This window comes from Salvelinus fontinalis, chromosome 31, assembly GCF_029448725.1.
Source record: "Salvelinus fontinalis isolate EN_2023a chromosome 31, ASM2944872v1, whole genome shotgun sequence".
NCBI lineage: Eukaryota > Metazoa > Chordata > Actinopteri > Salmoniformes > Salmonidae > Salvelinus > Salvelinus fontinalis.
In genome coordinates, this window is record NC_074695.1 from 9,201,506 (window position 1) to 9,229,182 (window position 27,677).

General features: G+C 47.2%; 1 protein-coding gene across 2 annotated transcripts in view; it reads left to right on the top strand.

The window, feature by feature from the left end:
* LOC129829494 (zinc finger protein 335-like) overlaps window positions 1-27,677 on the top strand; it is a 47,769-nt gene that overhangs the window by 6,492 nt on the left and 13,600 nt on the right. The window contains exons 8-25 of one of the 2 annotated variants that reach the window (XM_055891210.1): window positions 184-1,267; window positions 2,286-2,435; window positions 4,523-4,693; window positions 4,870-5,128; window positions 5,741-5,915; window positions 10,163-10,275; window positions 10,708-10,726; window positions 16,507-16,626; window positions 16,877-16,953; window positions 18,414-18,574; window positions 18,839-19,059; window positions 20,585-20,684; window positions 20,894-20,982; window positions 21,422-21,556; window positions 22,171-22,328; window positions 22,499-22,622; window positions 23,760-23,966; window positions 26,273-26,415. In XM_055891210.1, coding sequence (XP_055747185.1) covers window positions 184-1,267; window positions 2,286-2,435; window positions 4,523-4,693; window positions 4,870-5,128; window positions 5,741-5,915; window positions 10,163-10,275; window positions 10,708-10,726; window positions 16,507-16,626; window positions 16,877-16,953; window positions 18,414-18,574; window positions 18,839-19,059; window positions 20,585-20,684; window positions 20,894-20,982; window positions 21,422-21,556; window positions 22,171-22,328; window positions 22,499-22,622; window positions 23,760-23,966; window positions 26,273-26,415 — 3,506 coding nt within the window. The remainder of the gene's footprint in view (window positions 1-183; window positions 1,268-2,285; window positions 2,436-4,522; window positions 4,694-4,869; window positions 5,129-5,740; window positions 5,916-10,162; window positions 10,276-10,707; window positions 10,727-16,506; window positions 16,627-16,876; window positions 16,954-18,413; window positions 18,575-18,838; window positions 19,060-20,584; window positions 20,685-20,893; window positions 20,983-21,421; window positions 21,557-22,170; window positions 22,329-22,498; window positions 22,623-23,759; window positions 23,967-26,272; window positions 26,416-27,677) is intronic. The other variant, XM_055891211.1, reaches the window with a different exon arrangement.

The following is a 27,677-nucleotide window of genomic DNA, read 5'->3' on the forward strand; positions in this document are numbered from 1 at the left end:
TTGTTAGTTTACACATCCTTTTTATGTTCTGTTTTTGATGCTTGTTTTATCTTCATCACCTTTAAGGCTTTTCTGTATTTTTTGTGGGGGGGGAGGTGTTATCTTTCATTCCATTGTTTTATGGTGGAGTGTGTTGTGATTTTTAAATGCATTTTAAATAAAGTTTGATTTTGTTGTAACCAGACTGGAGAGTCCTCCTCCTCGTATGTAGACGATGAGGAACCCGACCAGACACGTTCCTCCCGCTCCCTCGTCCGGTCCCGTTTCCCTGAGTACGGTATAGTCGAAAACTCTGGCCAGGACCTAAGGGGTTACGTGGAGTGTAGTGGTAGCGGTGCCACCGACTCCAACCCCTCGTCCCCTGTCCGCCTACGACACACCCATTATATGGTGGACTGCAGCGCGGGGACGGGGGCGTACCTGGAGTGTGCCGGGGACGAGGAAGAGGATTCGATGCAGCACCACTCTCGGAGCTACATCGACAGTAGCAGCAGTGCTAACCACTCCCAGAATCACCAAACTCTGTCTAACCACTCCCAGAGTCACCAAACCCTGCGGCAGTATGTGGAGTCCGGGGCTGCGGTTGCAGATTCAGAGCAGCCCGGTTGTTCCAACTCCCACTCTCAGAGTCACCAAACCCTGCGGCAGTATATGGAGTCTGGGGCTGCAGATTCGGAACAGCCACGATGTTACCAATACCAGGCTGAGGAAGGGCAAGGAGAGGACCCAGACCAGAACTCAGACCAGAACCAGGACCCAGACCAGCCACAGCACTCTAACCAGCAGCAGCCACAGCACTCCCACTACATGGAGACCACCAGCAGCAGCACTGGCCCAGAAGGCGAGGGTTCCACCACAGACCACCACCACCCCCAGGCAGACACCGCAGACTCAGGCTCAGCAGATCATCCAGAGGCTATGGAGTGTTCTGAGAGCCAGCCTGGCCCTTACATCAGTAGCAGTGGGACCTACTCCTACCACCCGGAGCCTGAGATGGAAGAGGCCCTCGAACCTCCATGGTCACCCAGTTTGGAGAGGCCTTCCAGGGGAGAGGAGGGCGGCGTGGTGGGGGGGTCTGGGGCTCCAGTCGTGGAGGAGGGGGCTGGGAGCGGACCAGGGGTCGCTGTTCCTCACACCATGGCTGAACTGGAGGAGATGATGGAGGTGGTGATCGTTCAGCAGTTTAAGTGCAAGATGTGTCCCTACAAGAGCGTCTCCAAAGACACCCTCATCAACCACATGAGAGACAGGCACTTCAAATCCACAGGTACAGTAGCCCCATCCCACCTAGAGAGAGCTGAGAGACGGGCACTTCAAACCCACAGGTACAGTAGCCTCATCCCACCTAGAGAGAGCTGAGAGACAGGCACTTCAAATCCACAGGTACAGTAGCCCCATCCCACCTAGAGAGAGCTGAGAGACAGGCACTTCAAATCCACAGGTACAGTAGCCCCATCCCACCTAGAGAGAGCTGAGAGACAGGCACTTCAAACCCACAGGTACAGTTGCCCCATCCCACCTAGAGAGAGCTGAGAGACGGGCACTTCAAACCCACAGGTACAGTAGCCCCATCCCACCTAGAGAGAGCTGAGAGACAAGCACTTCAAACCCACAGGTACAGTAGCCCTATCCCACCTAGAGCTGAGAGACAGGCACTTCAAACCCACAGGTACAGTAGCCCCATCCCACCTAGAGAGAGCTGAGAGACAGGCACTTCAAACCCACAGGTACAGTAGCCCCATCCCACCTAGAGAGAGCTGAGAGACAGGCACTTCAAACCCACAGGTACAGTAGCCCCATCCCACCTAGAGCTGAGAGACAGGCACTTCAAACCCACAGGTACAGTAGCTCCATCCCACCTAGACGGAAGAAAGACATAAACATATGATCGAACAAACTGTATTCATCATCCAAAAGGGGGAAATTATATTTGGACATAGTCTAGAGTCACAGATGTATTTTTTTAATTGAACCTTTTAGAATAAATTCTTATTTACAATGACGGCCAAACCCTAACCTTGGCGACGCTGGGCCAATTGTGCGCCGCCCGATGGTGAGGTCAGGACAGAAACGAAATTAATTCAAATCAAACTTTATTGATCCTCAGCCTAATTAATTATAAGGAACCTTTTATTTATCCCCAGCTGAATTAATTGGAATTAAACGTTATTGATCCCCCAGGGAGAAAAAAAATAGACTAATACAAACCATTTATGGAACAAGCGCTCTGCCAAAGAGGAAGTTTGATTTGATTAGCTGATTGATGGTGTTTGTGTTACTTCCAGGTGGCCCCCCTCCTAAGAAGCGTGGTCGTGGTCGGCCCAGGCGTAGTGATACGTTGGCCCGTCAGCAGGCTGAGGTGAAACCAGAGCCCCAGCCCGAGGAGCCAGAGGACGATGACATCGTAGACGCTGGGGCCATCGATGACCCTGAAGGTACAGTCCGTGGAGATCCCTGTCATTTTAGATCAATTATTGTACTTTACAGAAATGCATTGTCACTAGGCAAAAGCAGATAGTTACTCGCTCGCTCGCTCGCACACTCACTCACTCACTCACTCACTCACTCACTCACTCACTCACTCACTGATCCACTGTCATCACTTGCTCATCAACTATGGCTGTTGCTGTGACCATATTACTGCCACACCGGTAGTCATGAGTCATGCCAGCAGTAAAATTCCACGTGACTGTTGAGTCACGGTAATATCTTCTTATGCACTCTGGACAGTCAAAAGTTTGGACACACCTACTCGTTCAAGGGTTTTTCTTTATTTTTACTATTTTCAACATTGTAGAATAATAGTGAAGACATCAACTATGAAATAACACATATGGAATCATGTAGTAACCAAAAAAGTGTAAAACATTTTTTTAAATATTTGAGATTCTTCAAAGCAGCCACCCTTAGCCTTGATGACAGCTTTGCACACTCTCGGCATTCTCTCAACCAGCTTCATGAGGTGATTCAAGATATCTTTGGTACATTGGTCTAGCCTAAATGAAACAAATTCAGAGTTAGCCTACAATTATAATTCATCTGTATTTGATTTTGAATAGTAATAGGGTATTCTTTTAAATATTTTCTTAATTAATAGGCTGATACATTACCTTTAGCTACAGAATACAGTATCTCACCACTGTGCTCCCGAGTGACTCAGCGGTCTAAACTGCATCTCAGTGCTAGAGGCGTCACTACAGACCCTGGTTCGATTCCAGGCTCTATCGCAACCGGTCGTGATTGGGACTCCCATAGGGTGACGCACAATTGGCCGTGTTGTCCGGGTTTGGCCGGGGTAGGCCGTCATTGTAAAATAAGAATTTGTTCTTAACTGACTTGCCTAGTTAAATAAAAACAATAAAAATAAAAAATAAACGTAGTTTCTATCTCCTCCCCTCTCTCCTTTATTCCTTTCTCCAGCACACAGAGCGAGGGGCTGTCAACAGTTTAATATGTTGCGTTGTTTAAACATGTTACTATCGATGTTCCTGAACAGAGGATTTCCCTTGGTTTCCCAAATGGAGCACTGGATAGCTGCAGAAACAGGTTGGAGAGCCCATGGCATGCAGAGTTTGGGCGGAATATCACCTGTTGTGCTGCAAAATTACCAGAGTAGCCTACCCGACATGAGTGGAAAAACGTACTGGCGGGGAAGTGGCTCCAATTCCATTGCATACAGATGACATGTATTTTTGCCCCTTCCCCTGTTCCTTCCCATCTGATAATGGGCCATTCTAAGTCATTATTTTACACATGACTAATTTTACATATTAGTAAAGACGAGATTAAATTGACAATAGTCTGATGGGTGAAAATATGATCACTTGATGAGAGAACAGGGGGTGCAGCCTGAGGAAAGGAACAGAGCACAAGCTTTATTTGAGACTTTCTCAAATCATCGACAGTCTATAGTTCCATCACGCAGCTCATATATGTTTTGATTAATAAGACATTCTAAGGTTTGTATCATTCACAACTAAAGTTGCCAAATAACTCTGAATCTATCTCATAGGACCTGTTTCAAATTATCACTTTTATGCTCAACATAAATTATTTTCTTCTTTATTATAAAATAATTAAACTTATAAGCGTATCTAGTCTTCTAATTGAACAAGTCTACAGCCTATAGCATGGGGCATAGACAGATAACATACAGTAGGCCAACTCATATTCTGTTCTCCTGAATAAATATTCATATCATGTTTCTTTAGACCTGCCTAAAATATAAAATGTATTTATTGTGATGGTGTATTATTACACATTTTTAAATGTAGATGTTTCAAAGGTGCACATCAGCGGCTTGTAGCCAATGCATGGAGGCCTGAAGATGCTAAACGTCTTTATGCTAATTAGCTGTCAATTACCGCGAGACTGGCCGTCTTTTCCATGGTAATAACCGGCTGGGGGGGAGGGGAATGTGATGACCGCCACAGCCCCATATCCAACCCTCTCAGATCTGCGCCTAGGGGCTAGCAGTCGATTTGGGATTTACACACTCACTCTCTTCCCCCCCCCCCCCCAGAGGACAGTGACTATAACCCAGCAGATGAGGACTGTAGGGGCAGGCAGCCTGCTCTCCTGCGACAACCTGTCCCCCCTCCCTGCTCCTCCTCCTCCTCCACAGACCGCCCCAGACGCAGGGTGGGACGACCCAGGAAGTTCACCTACACAGAGGGCAGCTACAACGGGAAGGGTGGGTATCATATACTGCACAAATACTCACGCCATGCACCACCTCTTTTTTCTGAATAATCTGTTCATTGTAATATGAAGGTTTTCTAGCTGAAAAGCCGTTTGTCTTTCATTTGAATGATCTTATTCGATAGGTTTGCTATCAGGGCTTGAACTTCTTGTTTTGTATGTATCCAGAAGCAGTAGCAGACGGGACGTCAAACCCTAAAGGGAGTGTGGATCCTCAAGGCTCGGAGGAGGCCAGTTCCTCAGGCCTGGGAAACGGCCCAGGTCCCTTGGCCAATGGAAACACAGCGGAAGCCGGCATCAGCCAATCGGACTCTGAGAACAAAGACCCGTCGTCCAATGGGAGGCCAGAGGAGCTTTTCCCAAGGAAACGGGGTCGACCCTCCAAGCGGTTCATCAGAAAGAAATACAAGAAGTACATGAACCGCAAGTAAGACTCCGTTTCATATTATTACTGACACCTGGAGCTTTCTTTCTCACTGAATTCTTTAAACAGCTATATACCCTTGTTGAAGTATTGGGAGGGCCCCAACTGTGTTGGAAGTGTGCTGGCAAAAAGACATTTATTTTCAAATGGTCCTTTCCAGCAGATGTGATGATTGTGTAACCAGGCCATGCAGTGCAGGTAGCTCAGCATTGCTCTGTAGTGTGAAAAAGGTATAAGAATCTATAAATTATTTATCTGCAGAAAGAGCTCTCACAACCAAACCTTGACTACCTCATCCCCTGCATCCTCTAGATCACAGGTGTCAAACTCATTCCACGGGGGGCCGAGTGTCTGCTGGTTTTCGCTCCTCCCTTATACTTGATTGATGAATTAACATCACTAATTAGTTAGGAACTCCCCACACCTGGTTGTCTAGGGCTTTATTGAAAGGAAAAACCAAAAACCTGCAGACACTAGGCCCTCCGTGGAATGAGTTTGACACCCCTGCTCTAGATGGTATAAAAGTCTGTCAGTCTTCTCTGCGTCATCCAGAGATATAAAATACTGTATGAGCTATGAAGCTTTTAGGGACCTCTTCCCTGTCTGTTCTGTTAGGTACTGTAAGTCTCTGAAGCCGCTCCTGAGGCCTCACAGCTGTTGGATCTGCGGCTCTCGCTTCCTGTCCCAGGAGGACCTGAGGTTCCACGTTGACTCTCACCAAGGAAACGACCCAGAGTGCTTCAAATGCCTGCAGTGTAACTACCGCTGCAAACGATGGTCCTCGCTCAAGGTGAGTTGGGCCGGGGCATACAGTCCAGTCAGCCAGTCAGACGGTCAGTCAATTGTACAGTGCCTAGTGAAAGTCTACACACCCCTTGTACAGTTGTCATATTTTGCTGCCATAAAATGTTCTAATGCTCGTTGCTCGTGTTTCTTGGCCCAGGCAAGTCTCTTCTTCTTATAAAAAGGGATTCAATAGTTTATTTTTATACCCTACAGATCTACACAACCTGGTCCATATTTTCAAAGTCAAAGAAAAAAGATATAATTATTATAATTTTTTAAGCACATTTTTTTTTGTAACAAATTAGAAGCCCCTTTGGCAACAAATGCTGCTGTAAGTCATTTTGAACAAGATTCTACCAACTCTGCACAAACTCTTAGGGCAACATATATTCATTGTTTTTGTCAAAATCGCTCAAGCACAATGCATTTGTTTGGGAATCATTGATGGACAACAATATTCAAACCTTGTTTATGATTTTCAAGCAGATTTAAATCAGGACCAATACTGGGTTATTCAGGAACACTCCACACCTCTTAGAAAGCCATTCTGGTGTGTCTTTGGCATTTAAATGTGTATAATTATCCCACTGAGAAATAAAACTCTATCCCAGGGTTCAGTTTTCAAAAGACTGAGGCATGTTGTCCTCTAACTTTTTACCTGAGCTTTGCTTCTTTCATATTTATTTTCATCCTGATAAACTCCCCAGTACCTGTCGGTAACAAACATACCCATAACATGATGCTGGCACCACATTACATGGAAATACAGAGGGTTTCACTCTGATGTGTTGGATTGGATTTATTTTAAGCCGAAAAGTACATTTATTTGCCATGTTGCCATGTTTGAAAATTTTATTCATGCTTCTTTCTTTTCACGGGAACTTGGTACTGGTACTTCCTGTATATATCCATCTTAGTTTTACTCGTTATTGTTATTCCTCGTATCACTATTTCAAAAATAAAAAAATATGTTTGCATCTTTATCTTAATTGTGCGTTGTTGGAAAAGGACCCGTAAGTAACTATTCACTGTTAGTCTACACCTGTTGTTTACGAAGTATTTAAAAAAATATTTGATTAGATTCTATGTGGAGTGAATGCAATGTTGTTCATCCCTTTGTATTTTCAAGTATTGTGGTGGCATCGTCATGTCCAAAGCATTCGACGCAGTTGATCATGAAATGCTTACTTTTTAAATTGCATTATTGCATTTTTCATGATTATAATTATTTATATAGTTGTGTTAGAGAACATTGCGTTTGTGCAAACGGCTGTGCATCTACCAGTGCCAAGATATCCTGTGGCGTCCCACAGGGTTGGATGATTGGACCTTTGTTATTCCTAATTCACATCAATGACCTTGCTGCTGTGTCTTCTACCATACCTCCCATTCTCTTTTGCTGATGAAAACCAATTTGATTTTATCACACAATAATTTTGATTCACTAATTTAATGAAGCCGACACAGGCATGGCCAAATGTTCTGAATGGTTCCAGATAAACACATTATCTTTAAAAGTAATTATTTTATTCACTAGTAAGAATAAAAAATATTGTATCAAAACAAATAATTTTAAAAAAGCAAATCTTTAAAAAGCGAATCTTTAAAAAGGGAATCTTTAAAACGGGAATCTTAATTGGTGAGAATGAAATGGAACAAGTCATATCCACTAGATTCCTCTGAGTTCTAAGTGATGAAAAGTTATCCTGGAAAGATCATATTCAATTTGTCTGCAGCAAAGTGAGGAAATATGTTTGTATCATCAGAAAGATTAGTGGTTTGGTTCATCAGGCTTGCTTCTTAAGTCTATACTAGAGCTTCATTTACCCATCTCGCATTTACTGTAATATTGTCTGGGCCAGAACATATGCCTTTTACTCATCATACAAAATAAATGTATAAGACTAGCCACCTCCTCTAATTACCTGGCTCCATCTGCACCTTTGTTTAAGAAACTTAATATCTTGTCTATTTACGACAATTATGCATTTTCATCTACAAATACTCATACCTCCCAGACAGTTTAACTAAACCCTTCAATGGATTCTTCCAAGTTAATTCTGACATCCATCTACATAACACAATACTGTGATAACCTTCACCCTCCCCACTGCCACACCTCACATAGTCAATTCTCTATGAGATACAGAGGAACCATATTCTGGAATTCTTATGTTCACATCATCATTCCTCAAAAACTTCAAGCGATGACTGGGGGTCAGCCTGACGAACCAAACTACTCCGTAATCTCCTCCATGAAGACTGGGGAACCAAACTACTCAGTAATCTCTAATTCTCGCACACTCACATTCACGCACACACATATAAACAAAACAACAACAAACATTTTATCTGTGATTACTGATCAACTCATTTATATATTTTATAATTAGTAGGTTTTCTCATCTGTTTTAACAAACCGGTTTTCTTTTTGTACCTATGTATTGTATATCGTTTTGTGCTGTAGTTTTCATATAAGCCCTTGGGCTTCCAACCTGCACACAGTTTTTTTTATTATTATTATTTTTTAATCTGTATTGTTGTCTATCACTTGTTTTCTTTGGTGCAAATAAATACATGTTATGTTTATGCTTGTGGTGGTAGCATCATGTTATGGGTATGCTTGTCACCGGCAGGGATTGGGGAATTTGTCAGGATCAAAATAAATATGAAAGGAGCAAAGTCCATGGAAAGAGTTATACCAAAACCTAACTTTTTTTGTGTGGGACAATTACACAAATGTTAATGACAAAGACACGTCAGAATGTATTTCCAGGAGGTGTGGAGTGTTCGAGAGGGATACAGTCTGTCCTTACTTTAAATACGGTTGAAAATCAGACACAGTTTGAATATTGCTGTACATGAATGATGATTTTTTTTTAATGACTGCCAAACATTCTACCACCAACTATTACCTCTGGGGTGTGAAGACATGCCAGGGATCATCAGCTAGATTCAGCCACAGGTCGATTGATATTTTTTTTGTGGGTCTGGGGGTGGTAATCCCTTAGATTATATTTTCTGTGCAAGGGGCGTGTAGACTTTCACTAGGCACTGTACGGCTGGCTGACTCACTGACTGACTGACTGGACTACTGACTGACTGGTTTACTGGATTACTGACTGGATTACTGACTGACTGACTGGATTACTGGCTGACTGACTGGATCACTGACTGACTGACTGGATTACTGACTGACTGGATTACTGACTGACTGGTTTACTGACTGACTGGACTACTGACTGACTGGTTTACTGACTGACTGACTGGATCACTGGCTGACTGACTGGATCACTGACTGACTGACTGGATTACTGACTGACTGACTGACTGGATTACTGACTGACTGGTTTACTGGCTGACTGGATTACTGGCTGACTGACTGGATCACTGACTGACTGACTGGATTACTGACTGACTGACTGGATCACTGACTGACTGACTGGATCACTGACTGACTGACTGGATTACTGACTGACTGACTGACTGGATTACTGACTGACTGGTTTACTGACTGACTGGATCACTGACTGACTGGATCACTGACTGACTGACTGGATTACTGACTGACTGACTGACTGGATCACTGACTGACTGACTGACTGACTGACTGACTGACTGACTGACTGACTGGATCACTGACTGACTGACTGACTGACTGACTGGACTACTGACTGACTGGATCACTGGCTGACTGACTGGATCACTGGCTGACTGACTGGATCACTGGCTGACTGACTGGATCACTGGCTGACTGACTGGTTTACTGACTGACTGGATTACTGACTGACTGACTGGTTTACTGACTGACTGGCTGACTGGATTACTGACTGACTGGATCACTGACTGGATTACTGACTGACTGGTTTACTGACTGACTGGATTACTGACTGACTGACTGGATTACTGACTGACTGGATTACTGACTGACTGGATTACTGACTGACTGACTGGATTACTGACTGACTGACTGACTGGATCACTGACTGACTGGTTTACTGACTGACTGGATCACTGAGTGACTGACTGGATCGCTGACTGACTGGACTACTGACTGAGTGACTGTACATAGCCCTCATTACAGCAGCAGGTCATTAGTCTTTATTGCAAAATAATGACTTTGTTTCTTCAATCAATCATTGAGTCAGTCTTTGGTTGTTCTCTTGTATCTCAGGCCTTGTCTGTTCACTGTACTGTCTGTAATAACCACAGTGGAATGGTAAGAGCCTGTTGTCTCTGCGGGGTTAACAGGAGCACATGTTCAACCACCAGGGGAACAAGCCCTTTAAGTGTGAGGAGTGTGACTACAGCAGTGTGTATAAGAAGGACGTCATCAGACACTCTGCAATACACAACAAGGACAAGTATGTACACACAGACACACACACACACACACACACACACACACACAGTATGTCATCAGACACAGCAATACACAACAAGGACATGTGTACACACACACACACACACACACACACACACACACACACAGTATGTCATCAGACACAGCAATACACAACAAGGACATGTGTACACACACACACACACACACACACACACACACACACACACACAGGATGTGATGAGATACTCCTCAGTACACCACCAGGAGCATTATGTTCTCCTGCCACCATGTGGGCCGTTCCCCTGTGAGCTCCATACAACTCACCAGACCTACAGTACATGGCACATTGAGCTTTACTGTTTTTAGATTTCAGATTGATCGACTTGATCTAAAAAATAAAAAATACAGTTCAATCATTAGATCCCGTAACGTGTTTTTCTTCCTTTCACAGGAAAACAAAGTCTGAGTCAGTAAGTATTTCCCCCTTATGAATATTCAGTTACCATGGTTAGGCTTTTCTATCCAGATCATTCCTCAATAAAAGAACCAACTATATCAGTAGCCTACAGGAAGTTTACGTTTAGGTCTTTTTTAAGGAAGAAATTATCCAGGCGGGCCAGAAAAGCAATTATTATCCAGTTGTGAAGATGGTAGACTGCTTCTATACAGCCCATGATGTAGTCCTATAACCTAGTTCACCACGTTAAGACAGCCTGTTCCTCATTATGATGTAGTCCTATAACCTAGCTCACTACGTTAAGACAGCCTGTTCCTCATTATGATGTAGTCCTATAACCTAGTTCACTACGTTAAGACAGCCTGTTCCTCATTATGATGTAGTCCTATAACCTAGTTCACCACGTTAAGACAGCCTGTTCCTCATTATGATGTAGTCCTATAACCTAGCTCACTACGTTAAGACAGCCTGTTCCTCATTATGATGTAGTCCTATAACCTAGTTCACTACGTTAAGACAGTCTGTTCCTCATTATGATGTAGTCCTATAACCTAGTTCACTACGGTGGGACTGACTGTTCCTCATCATGATGTAGTCCTATAACCTAGCTCACTACGGAAAGACAGACTGTTCCTCATCATGATGTAGTCCTATAACCTAGTTCACTACGTTAAGACAGCCTGTTCCTCATTATGATGTAGTCCTATAACCTAGTTCACTACGTTAAGACAGCCTGTTCCTCATTATGATGTAGTCCTATAACCTAGCTCACTACGGTGGGACTGACTGTTCCTCATCATGATGTAGTCCTATAACCTAGCTCACTACGGTGGGACTGACTGTTCCTCATTATGATGTAGTCCTATAACCTAGCTCACTACGGTGGGACTGACTGTTCCTCATCATGATGTAGTCCTATAACCTAGCTCACTACGGTGAGACTGACTGTTCCTCATTATGATGTAGTCCTATAACCTAGCTCACTACGGTGAGACTGACTGTTCCTCATCATGATGTAGTCCTATAACCTAGCTCACTACGGTGGGACTGACTGTTCCTCATCATGATGTAGTCGTATAACCTAGCTCACTACGGTGGGACTGACTGTTCCTCATCATGATGTAGTCCTATAACCTAGCTCACTACGGTGGGACTGACTGTTCCTCATCATGATGTAGTCCTATAACCTAGCTCACTGCGGTGGGACTGACTGTTCCTCATCATGATGTAGTCCTATAACCTAGCTCACTACGGTGAGACTGACTGTTCCTCATCATGATGTGGTCCTATAACCTAGCTCACTACGGTGGGACTGACTGTTCCTCATCATGATGTAGTCGTATAACCTAGCTCACTACGGTGGGACTGACTGTTCCTCATCATGATGTAGTCCTATAACCTAGCTCACTACGGTGGGACTGACTTCCTCACCAGACAGTCACTCTTCCTCATCATGATGTAGTCCTACAACCTAGCTCACTACGGTGGGACTGACTTCCTCACCAGACAGTCACTCTTCCTCATCATGATGTAGTCCTATAACCTAGCTCACTACGGTGGGACTGACTTCCTCACCAGACAGTCACTCTTCCTCATCATGATGTAGTCCTTTAACCTAGCTCGCTACGGTTAAACAGACTGTTCCTCATTATGATGTAGTCCTATAACCTAGTTCACTACGGTGAGACTGACTGTTCCTCATCATGATGTAGTCCTATAACCTAGTTCACTACGGTGAGACTGACTGTTCCTCATCATGATGTAGTCCTATAACCTAGCTCACTACGGTGGGACTGACTGTTCCTCATCATGATGTAGTCCTATAACCTAGCTCACTACGGTGGTACTGACTGTTCCTCACCATTATGTAGTCCTATAACCTAGCTCACTACGGTGGGACTGACTGTTCCTCATTATGATGTAGTCCTATAACCTAGTTCACTACGGTGGGACTGACTGTTCCTCATCATGATGTAGTCCTATAACCTAGCTCACTACGGTGAGACTGACTGTTCCTCACCATGATGTAGTCCTATAACCTAGCTCACTACGGTGAGACTGACTGTTCCTCACCATGATGTCCTATAACCTAGCTCACTATGGTGGTACTGACTGTTCCTCACCATTATGTAGTCCTATAACCTAGCTCACTATGGTGGGACTGACTGTTCCTCATCATGATGTAGTCCTATAACCTAGTTCACTACGGTGGGACTGACTGTTCCTCATCATGATGTAGTCCTATAACCTAGCTCACTACGGTGGGACTGACTGTTCCTCATCATGATGTAGTCCTATACCCTAGCTCACTGCGGTGGGACTGACTGTTCCTCATCATGATGTAGTCCTATAACCTAGCTCACTACGGTGGGACTGACTGTTCCTCACCATTATGTAGTCCTATAACCTAGCTCACTACGGTGGGACTGACTGTTCCTCATCATGATGTAGTCCTATAACCTAGCTCACTACGGTGGGACTGACTTCCTCGCCAGACAGTCACTCTTCCTCATCATGATGTAGTCCTATAACCTAGCTCACTACGGTGGGACTGACTTCCTCACCAGACAGTCACTCTTCCTCATCATGATGTAGTCCTATAACCTAGCTCACTACGGTGGGACTGACTTCCTCACCAGACAGTCACTATTCCTCATCATGATGTAGTCCTATAACCTAGCTCACTACGGTGAAACTGACTGTTCCTCATCATGATGTAGTCCTATAACCTAGCTCGCTACGGTTAAACAGACTGTTCCTCATTATGATGTAGTCCTATAACCTAGCTCACTATGGTGGGACAGACTCTTCCTCATTATGATGTAGTCTTATAACCTAGTTCACTACGGTGAGACTGATTGTTCCTCATCATGATGTAGTCCTATAACCTAGTTCACTACGGTGGGACTGACTGTTCCTCATCATGATGTAGTCCTATAACCTAGCTCACTACGGTGGGACTGACTGTTCGTCATCATGATGTAGTCGTATAACCTAGCTCACTACGGTGGGACTGACTGTTCCTCATCATGATGTAGTCCTATAACCTAGCTCACTACGGTGGGACTGATTGTTCCTCATCATGATGTAGTCCTATAACCTAGCTCACTACGGTGGGACTGACTTCCTCACCAGACAGTCACTCTTCCTCATCATGATGTAGTCCTATAACCTAGCTCACTACGGTGGGACTGACTTCCTCACCAGACAGTCACTCTTCCTCATCATAATGTAGTCCTATAACCTAGCTCACTTCGGTGGGACTGACTTCCTCACCAGACAGTCACTCTTCCTCATCATGATGTAGTCCTATAACCTAGCTCACTACGGTGAAACTGACTGTTGCTCATCATGATGTAGTCCTATAACCTAGCTCGCTATGGTTAAACAGACTGTTCCTCATTATGATGTAGTCCTATAACCTAGCTCACTACGGTGAGACTGACTGTTCCTCATTATGATGTAGTCCTATAACCTAGCTCACTACGGTGAGACTGACTTCCTCACCAGACAGTCACTCTACCTCACCAGACAGTCACTCTACCTCATCATGATGTAGTCCTATAACCTAGCTCACTACGGTGAGACTGACTTCCTCACCAGACAGTCACTCTACCTCACCAGACAGTCACTCTACCTCATCATGATGTAGTCCTATAACCTAGTTCACTACGTTAAGACAGCCTGTTCCTCATCATGATGTAGTCCTATAACCTAGTTCACTACGTTAAGACAGCCTGTTGCTCATTATGATGTAGTCCTATAACCTAGCTCACTACGGTGAGACTGACTGTTCCTTATTATGATGTAGTCCTATAACCTAGCTCACTACGGTGGGACTGACTGTTCCTCATCATGATGTAGTCCTATAACCTAGTTCACTACGTTGGGACTGACTGTTCCTCATTATGATGTAGTCCTATAACCTAGCTCACTACGGTGGGACTGACTGTTCCTCATCATGATGTAGTCCTATAACCTAGCTCACTACGGTGGGACTGACTGTTCCTCATCATGATGTAGTCCTATAACCTAGCTCACTACGGTGGGACTGACTGTTCCTCATCATGATGTAGTCCTATAACCTAGCTCACTGCGGTGAGACTGACTGTTCCTCATCATGATGTAGTCCTATAACCTAGCTCACTACGGTGGGACTGACTATTCCTCATTATGATGTAGTCCTATAACCTAGCTCACTACGGTGAGACTGACTATTCCTCATTATGATGTAGTCCTATAACCTAGTTCACTACGTTAAGACCGCCTGTTCCTCATCATGATGTAGTCCTATAACCTAGCTCACTGCGGTGGGACTGACTTTTCCTCATCATGATGTAGTCCTATAACCTAGCTCACTGCGGTGGGACTGACTGGTCCTCATCATGATGTAGTCCTATAACCTAGCTCACTGCGGTGGGACTGACTGTTCCTCATCATGATGTAGTCCTATAACCTAGCTCACTACGGTGGGACTGACTGTTCCTCATCATGATGTAGTCCTATAACCTAGCTCACTGCGGTGGGACTGACTGTTCCTCATCATGATGTAGTCCTATAACCTAGCTCACTACGGTGAGACTGACTATTCCTCATTATGATGTAGTCCTATAACCTAGCTCACTACGGTGAGACTGACTATTCCTCATTATGATGTAGTCCTATAACCTAGTTCACTACGGTGGGACTGACTGTTCCTCATCATGATGTAGTCCTATAACCTAGCTCACTACGGTGAAACTGACTGTTCCTCATTATGATGTAGTCCTATAACCTAGCTCACTACGGTGGGACTGACTGTTCCTCATTATGATGTAGTCCTATAACCTAGCTCACTACGGTGAGACAGACTGTTCCTCACTAGAGGAACATATATACGTTCACCCACACACACCTCTTCTGCTCCACCAGGAATAATTATTAGAAAAGATTTGCCATTGCTTGCACTTGCCAGGCTTTAAAAAACATATTTTGTCATAATCCGTCTAGTTGCTGTAGCGATTTTGCGCTACAGCCCAACTGTCATTTTAACAGAGTTTTTTTTTTGGGGGGGGTGACCAATGGGGGTAATATAATCTTATATCACAATATTTTTGGGGTACATAATCACGATAGGACAAAGGTTGACCGCCAAACCCTACTAGGGTGTTGTCGTTCCCGTGTCCAGTGTGGTCTGTCTGACTCTCAGCAGGTATCTAAGGTGTTGTCGTTCCCGTGTCCAGTGTGGTCTGTCTGACTCTCAGTGGGTATCTAAGGTGTTGTCGTTCCCGTGTCCAGTGTGGTCTGTCTGACTCTCAGCTGGTATCTGAGGTGTTGTCGTTCCCGTGTCCAGTGTGGTCTGTCTGACTCTCAGCAGGTATCTAAGGTGTTGTCGTTCCCGTGTCCAGTGTGGTCTGTCTGACTCTCAGCAGGTATCTAAGGTGTTGTCGTTCCCGTGACCAGTGTGGTCTGTCTGACTCTCAGCTGGTATCTGAGGTGTTGTCGTTCCCGTGTCCAGTGTGGTCTGTCTGACTCTCAGCTGGTATCTAAGGTGTTGTCGTTCCCGTGTCCAGTGTGGTCTGTCTGACTCTCAGCAGGTATCTAAGGTGTTGTCGTTCCCGTGTCCAGTGTGGTCTGTCTGACTCTCAGCTGGTATCTAAGGTGTTGTCGTTCCCGTGTCCAGTGTGGTCTGTCTGACTCTCAGCAGGTATCTAAGGTGTTGTCGTTCCCGTGTCCAGTGTGGTCTGTCTGACTCTCAGCAGGTATCTAAGGTGTTGTCGTTCCCGTGTCCAGTGTGGTCTGTCTGACTCTCAGCAGGTATCTAAGGTGTTGTCGTTCCCGTGTCCAGTGTGCCACAGAGTCTACCCCATGCAGAAGAGACTCACTCAGCACATGAAGACACACAGTACCGAGAAACCACACATGTGTGACAAGGTAACAGCACTGAGACACACATACACGCATGTACAAGAAAGTACATTTAATTAATTAATCTTAATTATTAATTGCCAATCAACTTTGTTTTTAAATGTGAATGAGGAGACCTGTGTATTATTGGAATGGTTCATCACTGTCACCATTAACCATTCCAATAATCCACTCAAATCAACCATGTTTTTCTAGTTACAATCTCAGGTTTTCTTTTAAAATCTTTTATAAATCTCTGTATGTGCTTTGACTTCAGTGTGGGAAGTCCTTCAAGAAGAGATATACGTTCAAGATGCATCTCCTCACACACATCCAGAGTGTTGACAACAGCAGGTCAGTATGGGATGTAGTGCCATTTTCATCGTGCCCCTTAGCGGAACATAGCCCCTTAGCGGAACATAGCCCCTTAGCGAAACATAGCCCCTTAGCGAAACATAGCCCCTTAGAAGAACATAGACCCTTAGCGGAACATAGCCCCTTAGCGGAACATAGCCCCTTAGCGGAACATAGCCCCTTAGGGGAACATAGACCCTTAGCGAAACATAGCCCCTTAGCGAAACATAGCCCCTTAGAAGAACATAGACCCTTAGCGGAACATAGACCCTTAGAGGAACATAGACCCTTAGCGGAACATAGACCCTTAGAGGAACATAGACCCTTAGCGGAACATAGCCCCTTAGAGGAACATAGCCCCTTAGCGGAACATAGCCCCTTAGCGGAACATAGACCCTTAGCGGAACATAGACCCTTAGCGGAACATAGCCCCTTAGCGGAACATAGCCCCTTAGCGGAACATAGCCCCTTAGCGAAACATAGACCCTTAGCGAAACATAGCCCCTTAGCGAAACATAGCCCCTTAGCGAAACATAGCCCCTTAGCGCAACATAGCCCCTTAGCGGAACATAGCCCCTTAGCGGAACATAGCCCCTTAGAGGAACATAGCCCCTTAGCGGAACATAGCCCCTTAGCGAAACATAGCCCCTTAGCGCAACATAGCCCCTTAGCGGAACATAGACCCTTAGCGGAACATAGACCCTTAGCGGAACATAGACCCTTAGCGGAACATAGACCCTTAGCGGAACATAGCCCCTTAGCGGAACATAGCCCCTTAGAGGAACATAGCCCCTTAGAGGAACATAGCCCCTTAGCGGAACATAGCCCCTTAGAGGAACATAGCCCCTTAGCGGAACATAGCCCCTTAGCGGAACATAGCCCCTTAGCGGAACATAGACCCTTAGCGAAACATAGCCCCTTAGCGCAACATAGCCCCTTAGCGAAACATAGCCCCTTAGCGGAACATAGCCCCTTAGCGGAACATAGACCCTTAGCGGAACATAGCCCCTTAGCGGAACATAGACCCTTAGCGGAACATAGCCCCTTAGCGGAACATAGCCCCTTAGCGGAACATAGACCCTTAGAGGAACATAGACCCTTAGAGGAACATAGACCCTTAGAGGAACATAGACCCTTAGAGGAACATAGACCCTTAGAGGAACATAGACCCTTAGCGGAACATAGACCCTTAGAGGAACATAGACCCTTAGCGGAACATAGCCCCTTAGAGGAACATAGCCCCTTAGCGGAACATAGCCCCTTAGCGGAACATAGACCCAGTCAGTCCTGTGATGCCAAGTTGGTGTTCAGTACACACTGGAGCAAAAACAATTTGCACCGTGAAATAAAAATCTACTTCGAATTCACCCTGTTTCAAAACCTTTTTCTACTCACCATACACGACCCAGTCGACATGTTTAGATTCAAGACCTGCGATCTAATGCGTGTTTCTATTCCAGGTTCAAGTGTGAGTTCTGTGACTATGACTGTGACAACAAGAAGCTCTTGCTCAACCACCAGCTGTCCCACACCAACGACCGGCCCTTTAAATGTGACTACTGTAAATACTCCACCTCTAAAGAGGACTTCCTGGTCTCACACCTGGCCATCAAACACACAGGTGAGTCACCAATGATTTGATGACAGTTGGCACAGTAGCTAGCCTAGAGGCTAGCGAGACGGAGCAGTAGCCAAAAGGTTGCTGGTTCAAACCCTAACAGTGGGAACTGAACTGTTGGTCTCTGATCTCCTGTCATTGTCCCCTTGATTATGGCACTCAACCCCTTAATTGCTCTTCATCCAGGGGGCGCTGCACTGAGATTCACCCTGTGCCTCTCAGTGGCTAATGTTTTGTTTTCGTGTGTAAAATATTTCTTCCTTCCAGGAGAGAAACCGTTCTCCTGTGAGATGTGCCACTTCATGACGAAACACCGTAAGAACCTGCGTCTGCACGTCCAGTGTCGCCACCCGGAGGCGTTTGAGGAGTGGAGCGCTACGCACCCTGAGGAGCCCGTCAGGCGGAGGAGGAGACCCTTCTTCACCCAGCAACAGATAGAGGAACTCAAACAGCAACACGACGACACACCAGGCCTACAGAACACTATAGTACGTCTGGAGAGCCTGCTCCCAGATCTGTTAGGGTTGGTTACAGGCATAGCCTGGTCCCAGATCTGTTAGGGTTGATTACAGGCATAGCCTGGTCCCAGATCTGTTAGGGTTGATTACAGGCGTAGCCTGGTCCCAGATCTGTTAGGGTTGATTACAGGCAAAGTCTGGTCCCAGATCTGTTAGGGTTGATTACAGGCATAGCGTGGTCCCAGATCTGTTAGGGTTGATTACATTTTACATTTACATTTTAGTCATTTAGCAGACGCTCTTATCCAGAGCGACTTACAGTAGAGTGCATACATTTTATTACATTTTATTTTTTTTTTTTTACATTTCATTACATTTTACATACTGAGACAAGGATATCCCTACCGGCCAAACCCTCCCTAACCCGGACGACGCTATGCCAATTGTGCGTCGCCCCACGGACCTCCCGGTTGCGGCCGGCTGCGACAGAGCCTAGGCGCGAACCCAGCCCAGCCTGGGCGCGAACCCAGAGACTCTGGTGGCGCAGCTAGCACTGCGATGCAGTGCCCTAGACCACTGCGCCACCCGGGAGGCAGGCAGATTACAGGCATAGCCTGGTCCCAGATCTGTTAGGGTTGATTACAGGCATAGCCTGGTCCCAGATCTGTTAGGTTTGATTACAGGCATAGCCTGGTCCCAGATCTGTTAGGGTTGATTACAGGCATAGCGTGGTCCCAGATCTGTTAGGGTTGATTACAGGCATAGCCTGGTCCCAGATCTGTTATGGTTGATTACAGGTATAGCCTGGTCCCAGATCTGTTAGGGTTGATTAGAGGTATAGCCTGGTCCCAGATCTGTTAGGGTTGATTAGAGGTATAGCCTGGTCCCAGATCTGTTAGGGTTGATTAGATGCATAGCCTGGTCCCAGATCTGTTAGGGTTGATTGGCCAACTCCTATGATCTCTGGCATGACAGATCTGTTATATGATAAATACCATAGCAGGTGGAAAGACATCACAAACTGATCTGGAAACAGGCTTGATGAGCTATTCTTGCATTTTTATGCTTTGGAATTAGAAAAGCTGTCAGTTCTGAATTAGAAACGCTGCAGGTTCTGAATTAGAAAAGCTTTCAGTTCTGAATTAGAAAAGCTGTCAGTTCTGAATTAGAAAAGCTGTCAGTTCTGAATTAGAAAAGCTGCAGGTTCTGAATTAGAAAAGCTGCAGGTTCTGAATTAGAAACGCTGCAGGTTCTGAATGAGAAACGCTGCAGGTTCTGAATGAGAAACGCTGCAGGTTCTGAATGAGAAAAGCTGCAGGTTCTGAATGAGAAACGCTGCAGGTTCTGAATGAGAAACGCTGCAGGTTCTGAATGAGAAACGCTGCAGGTTCTGAATGAGAAAAGCTGCAGGTTCTGAATGAGAAACGCTGCAGGTTCTGAATGAGAAACGCTGCAGGTTCTGAATGAGAAACGCTGCAGGTTCTGAATGAGAAACGCTGCAGGTTCTGAATTAGAAACGCTGCAGGCCTGTGACTCTGTTTTGTCTCTGTGTTAGCTGGCGGTGGATCCTGACACACTACAAGCCATGCAGACAATGCAGAACGCCTCAGTCTCCCAAGATGCAATGGGAAACACCACCATCATCTACGAACAGGGTCAGTGATTCCTGCCGTACAAAGGACAGACAATAATTACATGGATGAAAAAATACATGCCTTTTTTATGGCTCAATATAAATGTATTGTCTCAACAGGTCAGTTGATCTCCACCAAACACGATAAGAACATTTGCATGTACTGTATATTATATTGAGTGTAAGGCATGACTGAACCATGACTGAGACGGTCTCTCTCCATCTCCACAGCCGGAAACTCAGACCTGTCAGCCCAGAATGCTCTGGATCTGCTGTTGAATATGAGCAACGCCAGAGAGCTGGTGGGAAACTCACTGCAGGTACTGCCCAAAGCTTTGGTTTTACATCCTGACAAGGTTCTATCCTGCCCTCTATCTGACAATCCATGGTTAGTTGACCGATCCATGGTTAGTTGACCGATCCATGGTTAGTTGACCGATCCATGGTTAGTTGACCGATCCATGGTTAGTTGACCGATCCATGCTTAGTTGACCGATCCATGCTTAGTTGACCGATCCATGGTTAGTTGACCGATCCATGCTTAGTTGACCGATCCATGCTTAGTTGACCGATCCATGCTTAGTTGACCATCCATGCTTAGTTGACCGATCCATGCTTAGTTGATCGATCCATGCTTAGTTGACCGATCCATGCTTAGTTGACCTATCCACCTAAGGAGCAGTAGACATGCTATGGTCTGCACGACTAGGAATGCATCTAGTTTCTGTCTATGAGCAGCCTTTCTGTCTGTCACCTCAGGTACAGGTGTTGAAGTCGTCTGACTCCAATGTTCTAGAAGCAGGCTCCTGGACGGGTGTTACCTCGGCGACGGGGGGAGGGCAAAAAGTAGTAACCTTTCACGTGTCTGAGACCGGCGAGACCCTGGTGCAGGAGGTACATTTATGATATATTATAATATATTATGATATACTATTATTATGATATAATATACTATTATTATGATATATTATGATATACTGTTATTATGATATACTATTATTATGATATATTATTATATACTATTATTATAATATATTATGATATACTATTATTATGATATACTATTATTATGATATATTATTATATACTAGTATTATGATATATTATTATTTACTATTATGATATACTATTATTATGATATATTATATACTATTATTATAATATACTATTATTATGATATATTGTTGGATACTGTTATTATGGTATATTGTTGTACACTATTATGATATACTATTATTATGATATATTATTATATACTATTATTATAATTTACAATTATTATGATATATTGTTGTATACTGTTATTATGGTATATTATTGTATACTATTATTATTGTATATTTGGTGCAGTTTCTTCATTTGATTTATCATGGACTGGACCTTTTTACTTCTAGATGACGTTGTGTGGTGTTGACTGGGTTTGTTGTCTGTTCTGTTTGTTGGTGTTCATCTTTGTATTTGTGTGAAAAACAATCAAAATGTTAATCACCAAAATAATGATCCATTAGGTCCAGGAGGTGCAGGAGGGTTATGAGGCAGAGACCAATGAGAATGGAGAGATCACCCAGGTGGCCATCCAGGCCTATGAGGGGGCAGAAGGCTTCAGTGTGTTGGAACAGGTGGAACAAGCTACAGAGGAGATCCACAGCACCGGACCTGGATACAGGTACAATCAATCACATCAGTCAGGTACAACACCATGGTCTCACCAGGGTTGTGTTTAGTAGAGCAATGTGAGAGAGAGAAAATAATCCTCTGCTCTCATTGGACAAGTTTAGGAAGTACTCCCTTGTTTTCACTGCGTTCCAATGTGTGTGTGTTGTGTTGTGTTTTCAGCAGTGGCGAGGGGAGTCCCCAGCCCATGGAAGAAGAGGAGGAGGGAACAGAAATAGTCAGAGAGAATGGAGAAAAGTACTACCTGTCCTCCGGGCTAGGGGACGGAGTGCTGCAGCAGGTCGAGGTAAGCCTGAAGGGAACCACCGCATCCATATCTCTGTCTATTCATAAGAGTGGTTACATTTATTCAGTCCCGTCCCTCAGCTTGATACCAAACCGTGTGGTCAGGATTGTGGCTTTTAGGTTCTGTTCGGTTGAACAGAAGATGGCTGAGAGGTCATCACCATTCAGTACAGTTGTACTGGACGATTTTGCCGTTCCAGACTAATTTTCATGATTGGGGTGAAATCCTGTGAACTTGGGCTAGGATCAGTACGTCGGGACTCGTGTAGTATGAGCGGGTCAGGTACGCGCCGATGATGGCTGTTCCGTTCTCCAGACTTCTGTCGGATGTCCCGATTTTTTTTAACTTATTTTTTATTATTATTATTTTTTTTTATTTTTTAAATTATTTGATTTTTTTTTTTTTTTTTTTTTGTACATTTTCTGATATGTCAGAAATGTTGGTGGTGCAATTTTGTAGTCTGAACAGCGCTACGACGCGCAATCGGACAAGGGCTACTGCCAATGGCCAATGAGCACTCAGCATGTGAGACCAAAACGATGACCGTGAAGAGGACAACAGCATCAACAACAACAACAACAACAAGCAGCAGCAGGCACCATGTGGACTGAAGTGATGGGAGACAGACTGGTGGAGCTGTGGAGAGAACACCCATCTCATCCTCCCTCTGTCTGAGGCCTTTTCAATATTAAACGTTTTATATGACCGCTAATTCACTCTGTAGAATAAGAACCTCCATATTGTCTACGTCTGCACAACCATTGGCTGGTCCATATTCTCCGCCTCTTTTTTTATATTTTTATGATAATGACGTGCTGCTCGGGAATTTGCGTGTCAGGATCCTCCCCCCCCCTACGACACCTGAGAAACACAGGGCAGGATCAACTAGGGAGTCATGGTGTAAAGTGAGCACCCACGTCCTGGGGTTTAGGATGGACGGAAGGAAAGATCTGGGACAAGGAAATGTGAGCAGGTCCAAGTTGTTAAGATTTTAGAAGTCATATAGTTTTGGCCTAGTATTAGGCTGCAGAAAGTCATCTCATCCTCCCTCTGTCTGAGGCCCCAGGATATCAGAACCAAGTCCACCCCAGAAGTCTCATCCTAACGCTCTCTTTCTTTCTTTCACTCTCTCTCCAGCTGAGCAGCGAGGCCCCGGGTTCTCCCTCCATGGTGGGTTCTCCCCAGCAGAACCAGCTAAACCCTAAGAGGTTCTCCTGTCGTATCTGCATGGAGTCGTTCCACGGCCGCAGTGATATGGAGAACCACAAGAGGGCCCACATCGATCCCTCCACCTTCAAGTGTCCCGACTGTGACTTCACTGCCTCGTCCTGGCCAGTTGTCAAGGTGGGGGGGGGGGGACTATCTTTGATCAGCTTTGAGACATTTGAATTACATGGTGAATTACATGGTAAATCTCAGAAAGGTTTTTCTTGATATCTCTCATCCTTGCCTCCTTGAGGAGAAGGTCTAAGGGGATGAAACCTTCTCCTCCAATGCCTTTTCAGGATAAGGCTAGGAGATGGGGGGGGGCGGCTGGAAGATGGGGGGGCAGCTGGAAGATGGAGGGGTGGCTAGGAGATGGGGAACGGGGGGGCGGCTAGGAGATGGGGGGGGCGGCTGGAAGATGGGGGGGCGGCTAGGAGATGGGGCACGGGGGGCGGCTAGGAGATGGGGCACGGGGGGCGGCTAGGAGATGGGGCACGGGGGGCAGCTAGGAGATGGGGCACGGGGGACGGCTAGGAGATGGGGGACGGCTAGGAGATGGGGGACGGCTAGGAGATGGGGATGGCTAGATGGGGGACGGGGGGCGGCTAGGAGATGGGGGGCGGCTAGGAGATGGGGCACGGGGGGGCGGCTAGGAGATGGGGGGGCGGCTGGAAGATGGGGGGGCGGCTAGGAGATGGGGCACGGGGGGGCGGCTAGGAGATGGGGGGGGCGGCTGGAAGATGGGGGGGGGGGCGGCTCGGAGATGGGGCACGGGGGGCGGCTAGGAGATGGGGCACGGGGGGCAGCTAGGAGATGGGGCACGGGGGACGGCTAGGAGATGGGGGACGGCTAGGAGATGGGGGACGGCTAGGAGATGGGGGACGGCTAGGAGATGGGGGACGGCTAGGAGATGGGGATGGCTAGGAGATGGGGGACGGGGGGCGGCTAGGAGATGGGGCACGGGGGGGCGGCTAGGAGATGGGGCACGGGGGGGCGGCTAGGAGATGTGGCACGGGGGGGCGGCTAGGAGATGGGGCACGGGGGGCGGTTAGGAGATGGGGCACGGGGGGCGGTTAGGAGATGGGGCACGGGGGGGGCGGCTAGGAGATGGGGCGGGGGGGGCGGCTAGGAGATGGGGCACGGGGGGCGGCTAGGAGATGGGGCACGGGGGGGCGGCTAGGAGATCCAATTTGTAAGTCGCTCTGGATAAGAGCGTCTGCTAAATGACTTAAATGTAAATGTAAATGATGGGGCACGGGGGGGCGGCTAGGAGATGGAGGACGGCTAGGAGATGGAGGACGGCTAGGAGATGGGGGGGCGGGGGGCGGCTAGGAGATGGGGCACGGGGGACGGGTAGGAGATGGGGCACGGGGGGCGGCTAGGAGATGGGGCACGGGGGGGCGGCTAGGAGATGTGGCACGGGGGGGCGGCTAGGAGATGGGGCACGGGGGGCGGCTAGGAGATGGGGCACGGGGGGGCGGCTAGGAGATGGGGCACGGGGGACGACTAGGAGATGGGGCACGGGGGGGCGGCTAGGAGATGGGGCACGGGGGGGCGGCTAGGAGATGGGGCACGGGGGGGCGGCTAGGAGATGGGGCACGGGGGGGCGGCTAGGAGATGGGGCACGGGGGGCGGCTAGGAGATGGGGCACGGGGGGGCGGCTAGGAGATGGGGCACGGGGGGGCGGCTAGGAGATGGGGGACGGCTACGAGATGGGGGACGGCTAGGAGGCGGGGGGCGGCTAGGAGATGGGGCACGGGGGACGGCTAGGAGATGGGGCACGGGGGGCGGCTAGGAGATGGGGCACGGGGGGGCGGCTAGGAGATGGGGCACGGGGGGGGGCGGCTAGGAGATGGGGCACGGGGGGGCGGCTAGGAGATGGGGCACGGGGGGACGGCTAGGAGATGGGGGACGGCTAGGAGATGGGGGACGGCTAGGAGATGGGGCGCGGGGGGCGGCTAGGAGATGGGGCACGGGGGACGGCTAGGAGATGGAGCACGGGGGGCGGTTAGGAGATGGGGCACGGGGGGGCGGCTAGGAGATGGGGGACGGCCAGGAGATGGGGGACGGCTAGGAGATGGGGGACGGCTAGGAGATGGGGGGCGGCTAGGAGATGGGGGGCGGCTAGGAGATGGGGGGCGGCTAGGAGATGGGGCACGGGGGACGGCTAGGAGATGGGGGACGGCTAGGAGATGGGGGGGTGGGGGGCGGCTAGGAGATGGGGGACGGCTAGGAGATGGGGGCGGCTAGGAGATGGGGGACGGGGGACGGCTAGGAGATGGGGGCGGCTAGGAGATGGGGGATGGGGGAAGACTTTTGACAGTCACCAGATAGATGAGGTTGAGCGTATCGTTTACAGCCTGTAAAGGCAGCGTTGACCTTGTCCTGATCCACAACTACTTCCAAACTATGTCATCACGTGGTTCTCCCATTCCTTTCCCCAGACACACATGGTCATGCATGCCTACCTGAGACCTCACAAGTGTCCCAGCTGCAGCTTTGCCTCCAAGAACAAGAAGGATCTGAGGAGACACATGATGACGCATACCAACGAGAAGCCCTTCACCTGCCAGATCTGTGGACAGAGGTATGACCCAAAGACAGTCAGATTACAGATTTCTCTCAACTTGTTCTGTTAAGGATTATAGATACAGTGCACTGAAGCAATTCCCTACACAAAGGCATTGATTGGTGTAAACATAAGCTAAAGCAGCGATGACACTGGTGTGCCTTGAGGAACAGTGAGGTGTGCCTTGAGGAACAGTGAGGTGTGTCTTGAGGAACAGTGAGGTGTGTCTTGAGGAACAGTGAGGTGTGTCTTGAGGAACTGTGAGGTGTGTCTTGAGGAACTGTGAGGTGTGTCTTGAGGAACTGTGAGGTGTGTCTTGAGGAACTGTGAGGTGTGCCTTGAGGAACTGTGAGGTGTGCCTTGAGGAACTGTGAGGTGTGTCTTGAGGAACTGTGAGGTGTGCCTTGAGGAACTGTGAGGTGTACCTTGAGGAACAGTGAGGTGTGCCTTGAGGAACTGTGAGGTGTGCCTTGAGGAACAGTGAGGTGTGTCTTGAGGAACAGTGAGGTGTGTCTTGAGGAACTGTGAGGTGTGCCTTGAGGAACAGTGAGGTGTGCCTTGAGGAACAGTGAGGTGTGCCTTGAGGAACTGTGAGGTGTGCCTTGAGGAACAGTGAGGTGTGTCTTGAGGAACAGTGAGGTGTGCCTTGAGGAACTGTGAGGTGTGCCTTGAGGAACTGTGAGGTGTGCCTTTAGGAACAGTGAGGTGTGCCTTTAGGAACAGTGAGGTGTGCCTTTAGGAACAGTGAGGTGTGCCTTGAGGAACAGTGAGGTGTGCCTTGAGGAACAGTGAGGTGTGCCTTGAGGAACTGTGAGGTGTGCCTTGAGGAACAGTGAGGTGTGCCTTGAGGAACAGTGAGGTGTGCCTTTAGGAACAGTGAGGTGTGCCTTGAGGAACTGTGAGGTGTGCCTTGAGGAACTGTGAGGTGTGCCTTGAGGAACTGTGAGGTGTGCCTTGAGGAACTGTGAGGTGTGCCTTGAGGAACTGTGAGGTGTGCCTTTAGGAACTGTGAGGTGTGCCTTGAGGAACAGTGAGTTGTGCCTTTAGGAACAGTGAGGTGTGCCTTTAGGAACAGTGAGGTGTGCCTTTAGGAACAGTGAGGTGTGCCTTGAGGAACAGTGAGGTGTGCCTTTAGGAACAGTGAGGTGTGCCTTTAGGAACAGTGAGGTGTGCCTTGAGGAACTGTGAGGTGTGCCTTGAGGAACTGTGAGGTGTGCCTTGAGGAACTGTGAGGTGTGCCTTGAGGAACAGTGAGGTGTGCCTTGAGGAACAGTGAGGTG